General features: G+C 42.1%; 1 protein-coding gene and 1 long non-coding RNA gene across 6 annotated transcripts in view; one reads left to right on the top strand and one right to left on the bottom strand.

The window, feature by feature from the left end:
- LOC140515655 (uncharacterized) overlaps window positions 1–12862 on the top strand; it is a 72702-nt gene that overhangs the window by 56803 nt on the left and 3037 nt on the right. The window lies entirely within an intron of this gene.
- Window positions 1–12862, bottom strand: part of TBC1D8B (TBC1 domain family member 8B) — a 110177-nt gene that overhangs the window by 44986 nt on the left and 52329 nt on the right. For all 5 annotated transcript variants that reach the window (XR_011971118.1, XR_011971120.1, XR_011971119.1 and 2 more), the window contains exons 3-7: window positions 11517–11635; window positions 8969–9194; window positions 5716–5956; window positions 1120–1327; window positions 91–258 (exon numbers count right to left, since the gene is read on the bottom strand). Coding sequence is in view for 2 of the 5 variants with exons in the window: in XM_072626478.1 (XP_072482579.1) it covers window positions 91–258; window positions 1120–1327; window positions 5716–5956; window positions 8969–9194; window positions 11517–11635 (962 nt within the window). In the remaining 3 variants the exon portion in view is untranslated. The remainder of the gene's footprint in view (window positions 1–90; window positions 259–1119; window positions 1328–5715; window positions 5957–8968; window positions 9195–11516; window positions 11636–12862) is intronic.

Here is a 12862-nt window from a genome sequence, read left to right on the forward strand (position 1 = left end):
ACCACCACCACCACCATCATCATTACTTTTGGAAGGATGAAATACCATCCAACAGAGCCCTGAGAAGGATGATAGTTGCCATGTCATTACCTCTGTGCTAACTTCCTGCTGCGGAATGGAAGCTGCTCCACATATAAGTTTCAGTCTTGCCACAAGCTGCTCAAAGTCTCTGACGTCAGAGAATCGAAAGGCTTTCTTTCCTTTGATGCTAATGACGACTGATTGGCTAGAGTCATCCACCTTGTCTACAGCAAGTACCTGAAGAGAAAAGGACAAACATGAGGCATTTTTCTGCCCCCTTATTTTCCATACAAAGCCTCGTAAGGAGTGGTCTCCTGGGCCCTGGCACTGAAACCTCAATACTGATTCATATAACCTTGGGCCAAGCCATTTTATTTCTTGAGGAGGAATTTTTCCTGGTCTACAGAATATGGTGACAAAAGATGTCATTTGGAGGGATCCCTGAATTCACTTCCTCCTTCCCTCTGTCTCTTAGAGCCTGCTGGGGGCTTCCCTCTCCAACTGTCTCTTCTACATACACTTGTATGGGGACATGTTCCCCTCTGAAAGAATGAACTTCCTGAAATCATTAATTGCTTCATTTTTTGAGTCACTATGTCCCCATGCCTAGCACAGTGCCCAAGACTTCAGAAATGCTTGGAGACTGATTTTGGCAAGACTCACCAAGATCTGCTTTTCTGTTCTAGACTCCCTCTCCTTGAATTGCACAAACCAGGTAGGATAGTGACTTGTGGCTGCTGGGCACTGGGCCTGCCTCTTGCCATCCAGAGTGTCTAAATACGTGATCAGGCTGGCCCAAGCTCACAACTTGGACTAGTCAATCTCAGGACCTCACCTTTCTCACTATGGAGGTTCTTGTTGCAGTACACAGGGAAGGGAATAAACATGAATTGAGCACCTATTATGTGCCAGGCATTAGGCTAAATGCTTTACAAATATAATCTCAAGTCATTGAATTTCTAATTGGTAAACAGAGTTATTCTGCAGCACAATGATGAACTTAAACACAGAAATTAGGGTAGAAAGGGAAGCTATTCCCCAATTTTGAACAAAAAGAAAAAACATTTGTTGGTCCATAAAAGGCCTCTATTATCTTACCTCTCTTAGTGGAAGGACTACACTGCAAAGACTGATATCCTGACTGGCAAAGCAGATGTAGTTTTCAAAAACACACATTCTCCCATGAGCACTCAAGTGGCTAGATGGTACCCGTAAGAAACATTCGTGCACTTCTTTCAGGTTCTCTTCTTTAGGGAGTCTAAAAAATGAACTAAACTGCTCACTGCGTGCCAGGTTCTCCATCGTTCTGTGGGAAAAGAATAAAGGGTGGGCAGGGATTCAGCAGATGGGAGATGGGTGAGGATGGACTCAAAAGCAGCTCAGTGGAGAAAGCGCTGGGTCTGGAGTTAGGCAAGCCTGAGTTCAAATCCAGCCTCACATGCTTCCTTTGTAAACTTGGGCAAGTCACATCACTGCTGTCTGTCTCAGTTTCCTCAGCTGTAAAATGGGGATAATAACAGCACCTATCTCCCAGGGTTGTTGTGAAGATCAAATGAGATAATAATTGCAAAGCTCCGAGCACAGTGCCTGGCACTTAGTAGGTGCTTAATAAAGGCTAGCAATTATTATTACTTTAAAAAAACAGAGAACAGAGTGAATAAAGGTGTGAAAAACGTGGAATGGCTAAGGAATGGGGGGAGAGAAGCAAGCTGATCTCAAAGGGTTAGCTATGCAGGTTGACAGGAATGGCTCGTGCAGGGTTTCTGATGCTCTGTTTACATGGTCTTCATCCAAAAAGAACTTATCCAGCCCCACTCCGCTTGGACCACTGAATGACACACGAAAAGAGCTTTCAGTGCAAGAGACTACACTTGCAGGAAACAGTAAGATAGCAAAGGGCTGCATTATAAGAGTTAGGATCACAGAACTCCAAAGGTAGAAAGTCCCTTAGAAGCCATCAAATCTATCCCTTCATTCAATAGAGGGGGAAATTGAGGTCCAGCTAAAAGTAAAGGACCTACCTAAGGGCATGTAGTCATGTTAGTGTCAGAGTCAGAAGTAGAACTCAGCTCTAATAAACCTCAGTTTATTAATGTTTAGTCATAGAGAGTAAAAAGTGATGGCTTAGGAACAAAAAATAAAATAAAGAATAGCTAGCATTATTGTTGCTACTGTAAAGTCGTTTTCAGTCATGTCCAACTCTTCAAGACCCCATTTAGGGCTTTCTTTGCAGAGATACTAGAGTGCCATTTCCTTCTCCATTCAGCTCATTTTACAGATGAGGAAACTGAGGCAAACAGGGGTTAAGTGACTCGCCCAAGGTCACACAGCTGGTAAGCGTCTGAGGCCAACATTTGATCTCAGGTCTTTGTGATTCCAGGTCCAGTGCTCTGTACACTGTGGCACTCCCTATATGCCAATAAAGAAATACTTCTTTCAGGGAAGAAGTGTTAATAGGGATAAGAATTGTCTTAACAATGAATTCTATATTCACTAAGTGCCTAACCAAAAGTAACATGGTGTAGAGGATAGGACATAGGATGCTACAGTTGGAGTCAGAAGGACTTAGGTTTGAACTCAGTTTCTCTGGCATTACTCCTGACTCTGGCAGACTGTGGCAGGGGAAGGATCAGGGAACAACTACCCACATTAAGAAGAAAACATATTAAAAACCAGAATGGCCTATTCTTCCCTTGGTCTGGCTCATGCTTCCTTCCAACAAAATCTCTCCCCATTGTAGCTCACAGAGGAAACATTTCAAAAGTGTTATATATGTGTGTGTATATATGTATATATACACGTGTGTATATATATATATATATATATATGTGTGTGTGTGTATGTGTGGATATATGTGTATATGTGTGGATATATGTGTATGTATATGTGTGTATGCGTGTGTGTGTATGTGTGTGTGTGTGTGTGTGTGTGTGTGTGTGTGTGTGTGTGTATGGTTGGGTTTGTTTTGAAACCTGTTAAGGGGTGAATTATTAGAAGTCTATATTCCTTTGCTTAAAGACATGATCTTCACTGAACATTTTAACACTCACTTTTACATTACTACAAATACTTTATAATAAAAAAAATCAGCTGTTATAAAAGGGGGACATTTTTCTGGATTTATCATCATATAGTTTAAGCAAAAGAATATGATATCTAAATATGAAAGTCATTCTCCAAGTATTAAAGCAGAATACTTATGGACTCATAGAAGTCTATACTCCTAATATGGGAATATGGCCCAACGTACCTTCTAAACAGTATTTTTTATTTTTGGCTATCAAAAATCTTTCACATCTGCTTATCAAAAATTGAAGGTAAAACCTAATATATACAAAAGAGAATGCATTCTTGAAGGAGGAACAGGTGCTCAATAAACACGGTCATTTGATTAATTTATAAAGAGCTCTACAAACAAGGTGAAAAACAAATGGTTGCTTCGGGGCCCCTGGAAACCTGGCAAACAGCAATACCATTTAGGTGGGGTAGTATGGATATGAAACAATGACTCATACTTGCATGGGGGAGCTATGTCAGAACAACAAAAAGGCCAGTTTTAGGGTCAGAGCCGTAAAGACCAGGGTTGGAGCCTTCTGGCTGGAACAGTCTAGGCTTGGTATTTCATTTCTCATCATCCCCAGGCAATTAAGACTCCAACGCGGCAGATACAATGCCAGTCAGCAGCGGTATCACTGAACTCGTAGGCCCGACAAACAGACAGAATACACACTTAGTGAAGTAAAGGCTAAACTCCCTTTTTCCTTTCTCATCTTCCTGGCACAAGTAGAGAAAGAATTTGATAAGATGTTCCAAAAGTATACCGATGCACATTAAGAAGAAATTATATTAATTTTTACCTTCATTTGAAATGTCATTTGGGTATGTCTTTTCAATAAGTTTGCATTCTCATAAATGAACTTAAAAGCATGTAATTTTGAAAAGACGATCTTGAGAAATTATGCAGAGCAAAAAACTCATTTGCTACATTCCTTTTAAACAAAGACTAAGGAGCTAAGTAAATTTCTGACAGATTCCTTTTGAAATGGAAAAAAGGAAAAGAAAGAACCGAAGAAGACCTTGAAGAGTACCTTTTAACGGCTAAACAAGACATAAGTAGTGAAGAAGACAACAGTCAAATGGAAAGCAAACACAAATAGAGATTTCAATTCCCCCACTTGGGGTACAGCACTTACCTCTTATTAACAAGCATGCAACACTAATGTTTGTGTACGGTACAAAATGTCTCATCCCCATGACTAATTCTTTAAAGGCATATAGAAAATTAACACAGGTAGGTTCACAATTAAATTCTATGCCGCATTTCAGGCCTATCTTAGCAGTGAGAGAAAAGGGCAAATGTACCAAGCCTAGTCTATGCTGAGCCACAGACTACTGAGATCATTTGTTCTGGCCTAGCCAGCACTGTCAAGCAGCGGGCTACTTACTGCTTGTGTGATTTTGGACAAGTCACTCCCTCTCCCTCAGCCTCAGTTTCTTACTCTGTAAAATAAGAGGCTTTGACTAAATGGTTTCTGAGGTTCCTTCCAGACTATGAACAACATTGATCAAGTGCCTTCCCCTCTCTGGGCCTCAGTTTCCTCCTCTGTAAAATGAGAAGGTTTGACTATATAGCCTCTGGGATCTCTTCTAGTTTTAAAACTCTGATATTGAGTACCTTGGACAGGTCCCTTCCCCTCCCTGGCCCTCAGTTTTCCTCCTAGGCAAGATGAGCCTTTCAAGGTTCTTTCTATCTCTCCTCCTCCTTTCATATGTACAACCTTCACCTTTCACCTTCATTGTAAGAAGTTCCTTCCAACAGCTACTTCTGGCTGTTTTTCTCTCCTTCCTGCGTAATCAAGCTAGATGTTAAGCCTTGGAATAAGCCAAAGTTGGAGGACGAGATGGACAGCCCGGATAAAATCCACTTGAAAAGGTACAATCCACACATATTTCAAGAATGAATTGCAGATTTAGCCAAGTTAAATATGCAAAGCCTCTTGGGAGAAAACCTCTAAGTAACTGCAGCTAAAAGTCATGCAGTGATAAATAACCAACAGCTGCCCAAATGCCTATAAGGTGTTGGAGGGCAGATCCTGTCTCAATCTACAGAGAGATCCTTCCCTAGCCATAGTGTTTCAGAAATCTTATCTAACCACAGTGGCATTTCAAGAGAAAAATTATCCAAGAATAAAGACACAACTCTGATAGAAGTATACATGAATAAGCATGTCAATGTATACTGGTGAAATGAAGCCAACAGTGAACACTGGTACCATAATAGCACAAACCAGTTAACTTGTGTCAGTCAGTGCCAGAGAAGGCAGTGTGGCACAATGGCTAGAATGCAGAATCAGAAGGGCAAAATGACCTGGATTTGTATTTCATAAGGGACACACATTCCATCATTATGAGCAAGTCACTTAAGAAATGTGCCCAAGCTTCAGAATGATAAGGTCTCTAGCCATTTATTTACCACATAGGATGGTTATAAAAACCAAATCACATCAGTTATTATTGGAGTTGAGAGGGATTTTAGGGGTCACCTACCCTAACCCACTCACACTGAAGATGAGGTAACTCAGACCTAGAGAGGATAAACCCAGGGGCACACACAAATCCCACAGAGGTGAGACCTGAACCCACTTCAAAAGGCGCAGACAAAAAGGCAACCAATCGCCATGGGACTGTTACTACCTTTTGGTGATTTTAAGAGGATCGTTGAGGACTAGGTCATTTTCAAATGTCTCCTTGTCAAAAAGTCTTCTTACTGCATAGTTGGCCAGCTGCTCCATGAGAAGGAATGTTTCATTAATGTGCAAAAACATTGAAAAGTAGTAATCTTCCCCCCGGGAACACACATGGATACTCTCGGTGAGAAGGACATTGGATGTTTTTTCAAGTTTGGAGATGGCATCCCAGGAGATAACAAGTTTGACTGCAAAGATGAGTTAAGCAAAGATGTGATTAATTTCTCACAATTCACTTATATTTATTAGTTAATCAAATTTTTCAGGATAGCCATTAGCTGTGTAGAGAAAATGCTGCTTAGATTCGCGGATGTAACATTAGTTAAAACATTATAAATACATCATCAGGGTAATCAGAGAAAAATGGAAATAGAACCTTAAAAACATGTGTATATAGCCATCTGTTTTGTTATTTAGCCTCTAACAGAATTTTTTTCTCATTAATTTTTATCTTATTTATAAGTAGCACCTGCTGCTGTGAGGGAGCATGAAGCTGAGGAATGGGAGACAGCCTTTTAGTCAGAGTCTGAGTTGGGAAGACCTTGGTTCAAGTCCTATCTCTGATATCGTCTCAGGGCAATGCCCTCAGACCAGCCCTTGGCGAGTAGATACAGATTTGCAATGGGCTTTTTTACTCTGGCTCTTACACACTGGCCAAAAATAGGTCCCAGCCCAAGCCTCACTTGCTCATGGTTTGGTTACTGATAACTGTGAATGTAAATAGCAACTGTTTCTGTTTGGGCCAGGGACCCTTCTCAGATAGATTCCTTTTTTTAAAATTAATTTATTTATTTTCAGTTTTCTACAATCACTTTCGTAAGTCTTAGATTTTCTTCCCCCCCCTCCCCATTCTCTCCCTGAGATGGCATGTAATCTTATATTGGTACACATACATTCTTATTACGCACATTTTCACATTAATCATGTTGCATAGAAGAATTAAAATGAATGGGGGAAGCCATAAGAAAAAACAAACCAAAACAAAACATAAGAAGAGAAAATATTCTGCTTCATTCTGTGTTCCAATTCCATAGTTCTTTCTCTGGATGTGGATGGCATTTTGCCTCAAGAGTCCTTTGGGAATGTTTTAAGTCCTTGCATTCCTGCAAAGGGCTCAAAACCAGGTGAACACTGTACACAGTAACAACCACAGCATGTGAAGAATTTTTTCTGCCAGACAGATTCTTTTGTGAAGGCAAACAGTCTTCTTTTGTCTCAATTCTTACCTAGCCTTTAACTTCTGAGTGGGTGTTGCCTCAGTCAGACTGAGACCTGGGAAAGATCTTAGCTTAAAAAGACCAAAGTCTCCCTCTTTATCCAAGGCATCGCCAGTCATCCTGACCTATGTCTTGCCACTGGACCCTGATGACTCTGGAGGAGAGAGCAAGGTCGATGACTCTGAAGAGCCCAGTCTCACTTAAATCCAATTCACTTGTAAGTCAAGACATCACCCACCTAATGTCATTGATCCCCTTCAAGAATGGAGGTTCAACAACAACTGATCTGTAATGGCTGCTTGGCATAGTAGGGAAATAACCAGATTAGAGAGTTGGGAAGATCCAAGCTTGAATCCCACCTCCTCAGTCACTTCTTAGCTGTGTGACCCTGGAGGAGTCACATTTCTCAAATGGGAATAATAATAGCACATCCCTTACAGGATTAGTGTGAGGATCAAAAGAGACAGTATATGGCAACAGCTTGACAAATCTTAAAGCACTATAGAAATAGCAGCCATTAACAACAACATCATCATCATCATCATCATCATCATCATCATCATCATCATCATCATCATCATCATCATCATCATCATTGTTGGCAAAGGGAGTTTCTTCACCAGGAGTTCCCTATACTGAGGAAATCACTGGTCTGCACCAAAAACAATCCTACTCTATAACACTTTCCTGTCTTGTTTCTCTGAGGCTGTAAGACGTGAAGCTGTTGGACTAAGTGGGCTGGTGACATTATCTTTGCAAAACAGGCATAGCCAGCTTGTAATTTTAGAGCCTCTACAGACTAATATGCTGGCCTCGAGCATCATCCTGCTAATATTTACCAAATCCCCTGCAAGGTTCAGGCCACTCTCTGAGTCTGTGTAAGCCTTGAGTGCTAGTGCTTTAGGCTTGGTGCTGGCCAAGCTCTACCTTTGTACTTCTTCACTTGTCTTTCCCCTGGTTACTTCTCAGCTGCCCCACTGTCAACCAACTAATCAAGAAGCCAGCCAGCATTTATTAAGCACCTACTTCTGCTACTAAGCCTACAGACTATTTATGTCCCATGCCTGAGAATGCAGCTCCTCTACCATATCTTTGTGTCTTGTAGACCCCTGGCTCCCTTCCAGGATCAATTCGTGTGCTGCCTCTAGATCTTTCCAGCTGTTAGTGCTCTCTCCCACCTTAAACCAACATGCATTTCCTCATCTGTGCATATGCTGCATTCCCCCAGAAGAAGGTAAGAATGTGGAAGCCTGGAATAGTTGTTTACTTTTGGCTTTGTGTACCTAGAAGCCAGTGATGTCATACATATAGTAGGTGCTTCATAAATGTCGCCTGGACTGGATGCAATCCAAATTGCCTATCTGATCTTTTATCTCTATCCCCTGATTAAGAATTCTCCCTAAATCAGAGACCTGAAAGGTTCTTCCTTCTGTTCTCAAAGTTTCAATGATGTGACCTTTTATAAAGTTTAAAAATCTTTAAGCACATCATTTACATAGTTTTTCTAGGCAGCTAGGTGGTGCAATGAATGGATGGAGCACTGGGCCAGGAGTCAGGCAAAACTGAGTTCAAATCCAACCACAGATACTTATTGGCTGTGTGATACTGAGCAAGTCACTTAACCTCTGCCTGCCTCAGTTTCCTCAATCATAAAATGGGGATATTAATAGCAACTACTCCCAGGGTTGTTGTTAAGATCAAATGAGAGGTCTGTAAAAGCACTTAGTGTAGTGTTTGGCACATAGTAGCTACTTGATAAATGCTTATTCTCTTCTCCCCTTCCCTTCATATTGAACTTAGGAAGTGGTGAAAAAACTATGGAAACAAAATGGCGATGTTTTCTTTAGTAATTTGTTATCATTACCTTTAAGCCAGTTACCCACACAGACTGATCCAATTGCCTTGCACACATATTAAAAAAACCCAAGGAGTCTATCAGTCCCAAAGCCCAAAGTCATGGTAGAGAACCAAAAAACCACTTACTTTCTGATCCCAACAAAAAAGAATAAAAACTGAGAAAGTTGGAGCTAAGATAGAGCCAGCCCTGGCAAGGAACCCGTCCTCTCCAATAACTGCATGAATAGTAGGTCACCAACTTCTCTTGTTTGGCTAAACCAAAGCATTTCTCAAATTTCATGAGAGCTTCTCGAAATTTCTCTGGATCGTCACCTTTTACAAGAGAATCTTTTCCCTCTTCGGCAATCAGGCCCTAAAGGAAAGAAAAAGAGCTTCTGAAAATGCATTTAATCTAATTGCTTCCTGGAAGGTAATAAATAAAGCTACAGTTTTACTGTATTTTCTCCCTTGGCAAGTGTATTATTCACTTTCACAGCCCCATGGAGAAAGCCTCCCAAAGCCAGCCCTGACCTCTCTTCTAAGCTCTAGACACGGTCACTTCCACGCCCCACAACGGAGCAGCAGAGGATCATGGACCACCAAACTTCTCAGTTTTCCCTCTTAAAACTGCTTCTTCTCCCACCTTCCTTATTTCCAACAGCATTAACATCATCCACCCAATTTCCCACGTTCAAAATCCTGGTGTTTGTCAGCACTGACTTTGTTGGGTATAATCAGTCAGCAAATCATGGGACTGTTCCAGCTCTCATATCTAATCTCTACCTCCTTATTCCCAGAGAATATTACCTCATTCCCACCCACCTGGACTGTGGCAAGAGTCTCCTAACAAGTCCTCTCCTCTGATCCATCTTTCATACAAGCGCTGAGCTAATTTCTCCTACCTACCATGATCTCTGGTCACATCACCTCTCTGCTCAAAAATTGTTTGGGTTCCCTCTTCCCCACTTAATCAATTTTTAACTCCTTTGTCTGGAGTTGAAGGATCCCTACAATCTGATGCTTCCCTTTCTTCCAGCTTTATGTCATCATTCCCTCTTCATCCCCCATAGCCCAGTTACTTGTGTCCTGAACATGACTTAAGCACTTCATGTTTTCATTAGCTCATACCTACACCTGAAATACCCCCCCTCCCCTGCTGAATTCCTACCTTCACTCACACTTGTTCAGGAAGTTTTTCCAGATCCCCTTCAGTCTATAATGCATTACATTCCCTCTCTGTGACTTCACCCAGTAATCAGTTTGCACCTTCTTATATATACTTGTGCATTATAGCAGAGTGTTTTGGGTATGTGTTAGAGTTTCCTACCACACTTTCATAAATGCAGGGACCAGGTTTTATCTAAACTTTGCATCTTCATTAATGCCTACCACTGTGTTTTGCACACAGTAGGGTCTTAAAAAATGTTTGCCTGGACAGGTGGTTGGCAATCTTACCAAAGTGGTGTTCCAAGTCATCAGTAGTTGAGAGTCTGAATAATTTAATGATCTCACCACTATCTTTACTAGTCCAGAGCAAAAACGGTTTGTACTGTTTCATCCCATACAATAAAGAGACAGCAGCATTTGACAAACAATGACTTTTGTGTGAGAAGCATTGTAAAGGATATCACTGAGGGCATACATGATTAGAAAAGGAGGTAGTAAGAGATGGACACCATAAATAATGTCCACAAAATATCATGAGAAGAGTGGAAGATCCCTAGAGCACTGAGTGGATATTTCATGGATGATTTATTGGAAAACATGAACAAGAAGTCACAAGAGTCCTCTTTTAAAATAAAAATACTCCTCAGAAGGGTCAAGTTCTGGTGTTCACACATGTCTCTTTGCAACCTATTAATAATGAGTTGACCCATTATTTATCATCCCATTAACATTAAGCACCTACTGTGTGCAACAAATGATGTCAGGCACTGGAATACAAAAGTATGTAACACAGGCTCTGCTCTGAAGAAGGTGACAGTTTGATAGTGGGGAAAATATATGCAAAGAACTAGAACACAAGGTAGAGTGAGATAGGTACACCAGGGAGAACCAGACAAAGCACTACAAGATATTTGAAGAGGGAAAAGGGGGTGATCACTTTTACACATGGAGGTGGGATATATCTGTGTGTGTACACATGCATGTGCACATTGTTCAAGAGGGAAGTGGTTTGGCTACAGCATCAGGTGTGTGAAGATGAGATTGGAGTAGGAGGCTGGAACAAACCCAGGAGTTGCCTGGGACAACAGGACTGGGAGTGAACACTTTATCAAGGGGTAAATGGGTTTGTGAGTAGAGGAATAACATGACCAAGGTTGTGGGTTAGGAAGATTTCTTGGGCACTGTTGAGAAGGACGGCTGCAAGGCAGGAACAGACCAATGACAATGGTCTAGACAGGAAAGAAGTGGAGAGAAAGGGTATAGGTATGGGTATGGGTGTGTGTGTGTGTGTGTGTGTGTGCGTGCGTGCGTGTGTGTGTGTGTGTATGACAGAAACAGAGAGAGAAATAGAGACAGAAAAACAGACAGACAGAGACAGAGACAGAGAGAAAGATCATGAAAACACAATGAACAAAACTTAGCCACTGAAGGAGGTGCCTTGAAAAATCATAGTCAAGGCTACCTGGAAACCCCATTCAGCACTAGGATTGTAGCCTTTCTGCTATTAGAAGGATTCCACGGCACTTACTCTTATCTTTCCATGCACAAAACTAGTAATATCTTCATTTGAGTCAAACACAGATAAGGTCTTCATGACATTTTGTTCCAACCATTCCCAGTGCTTGTAGATTTCTTCTCTGCTGGCTCCTGATTGAAAACACGAGAGAGTGACAAAGACATAAAACCCCACATCATTATTCCTTTACACTTTTGCCATATAGTGCATAGTGTTTGACTGCATCCAGCTGAATTCTGATTACCTTTAAGTACCTTCAAAAGGTGACAGTAACAATAAGCATGGAAGGTTAAGAGTACCCAGCTTAGCATCCATTCCATCTGGGTGCATATGCAGGTGGTTTTTACCATCATCAATACTTTTCTAGTAGAAATATAAAGTACTATAGTATGGAAAAGCAAAAAAAAAAAAATCAAGAGTTTGTAAGCAAGACTATTAGAAAATTCTGGGGGCGGAGCCAAGATGGCGGAGTAGAAAGACGCACATACACATAGCTCCGAATCCACAACCCATAAAACATCTACAAAAAAGTAACTCACGGCGAATTCTGCACCCAGAGGCCACAGAACATTGGAGTGAGGGAGATTTCTGTTCCAGAGAGACCTGCAAACCTCTTGCAAAAGGTCCTTCACGCCGCGGACTGGGCGCCGGGACTGGGAGCTGAGTACAGCCCTGCCGCGGCCGCGGCACCAAGAGGAAAAGATCCGAGCAGGCTTCAGGGACGGGATCTCCAGCAGCCACGCGGGTCCCTCCACCCACAGGTGACAGGGGTCAGTGAGAGGGTCTCTTTGGCGGGTCGAGAGGGGAGTGGGGTGCCCCCATAACTCAGGCCCCCTCGGGAGGCAACAGCGGAGACGGGAGCAGACCGGGGCTCCCCAAGCAGGCAGGAGCCTGGATCCATTGTTGAAGGTCTCTGCATAAACCCCCTGAGGGACCTGAGCCTGTGAGGCAGCCCTGCCCCCACCTGAGCACCTGAACTTAATCTCACACTGAATAGCAGCCCTGCCCCCACCAAAAGCCCTGAGGCTGGAAGCAGCATTTGAATCTAAAACCCCAAGCTGTGGCTGGGAGGATCCAGAGGCGAAGTGGGTGTGAAGAGAATATTCAGAAGTCAAATCACTGGCTGGGAAAATGCCCAGAAAAGGGAAAAGAAATAAGACTATAGAAGGTTACTTTCTTGGGGAACAGGCATTTCCTCCCTTCCTTTCTGATGAGGAAGAACAATGCTTACCATCAGGCAAAGACACAGAAGTCAAGGCCTCTATATCCCAGCCCACTCAATGGGCTCAGGCCATAGAAGGGCTCATAGAAAATCAAGTTAGAGAGGTGGAAGAAAAGCTGGGAAGAGAAATGAGAGA

The sequence above is a fragment of the Notamacropus eugenii genome, chromosome X (assembly GCF_028372415.1).
Source record: "Notamacropus eugenii isolate mMacEug1 chromosome X, mMacEug1.pri_v2, whole genome shotgun sequence".
NCBI lineage: Eukaryota > Metazoa > Chordata > Mammalia > Diprotodontia > Macropodidae > Notamacropus > Notamacropus eugenii.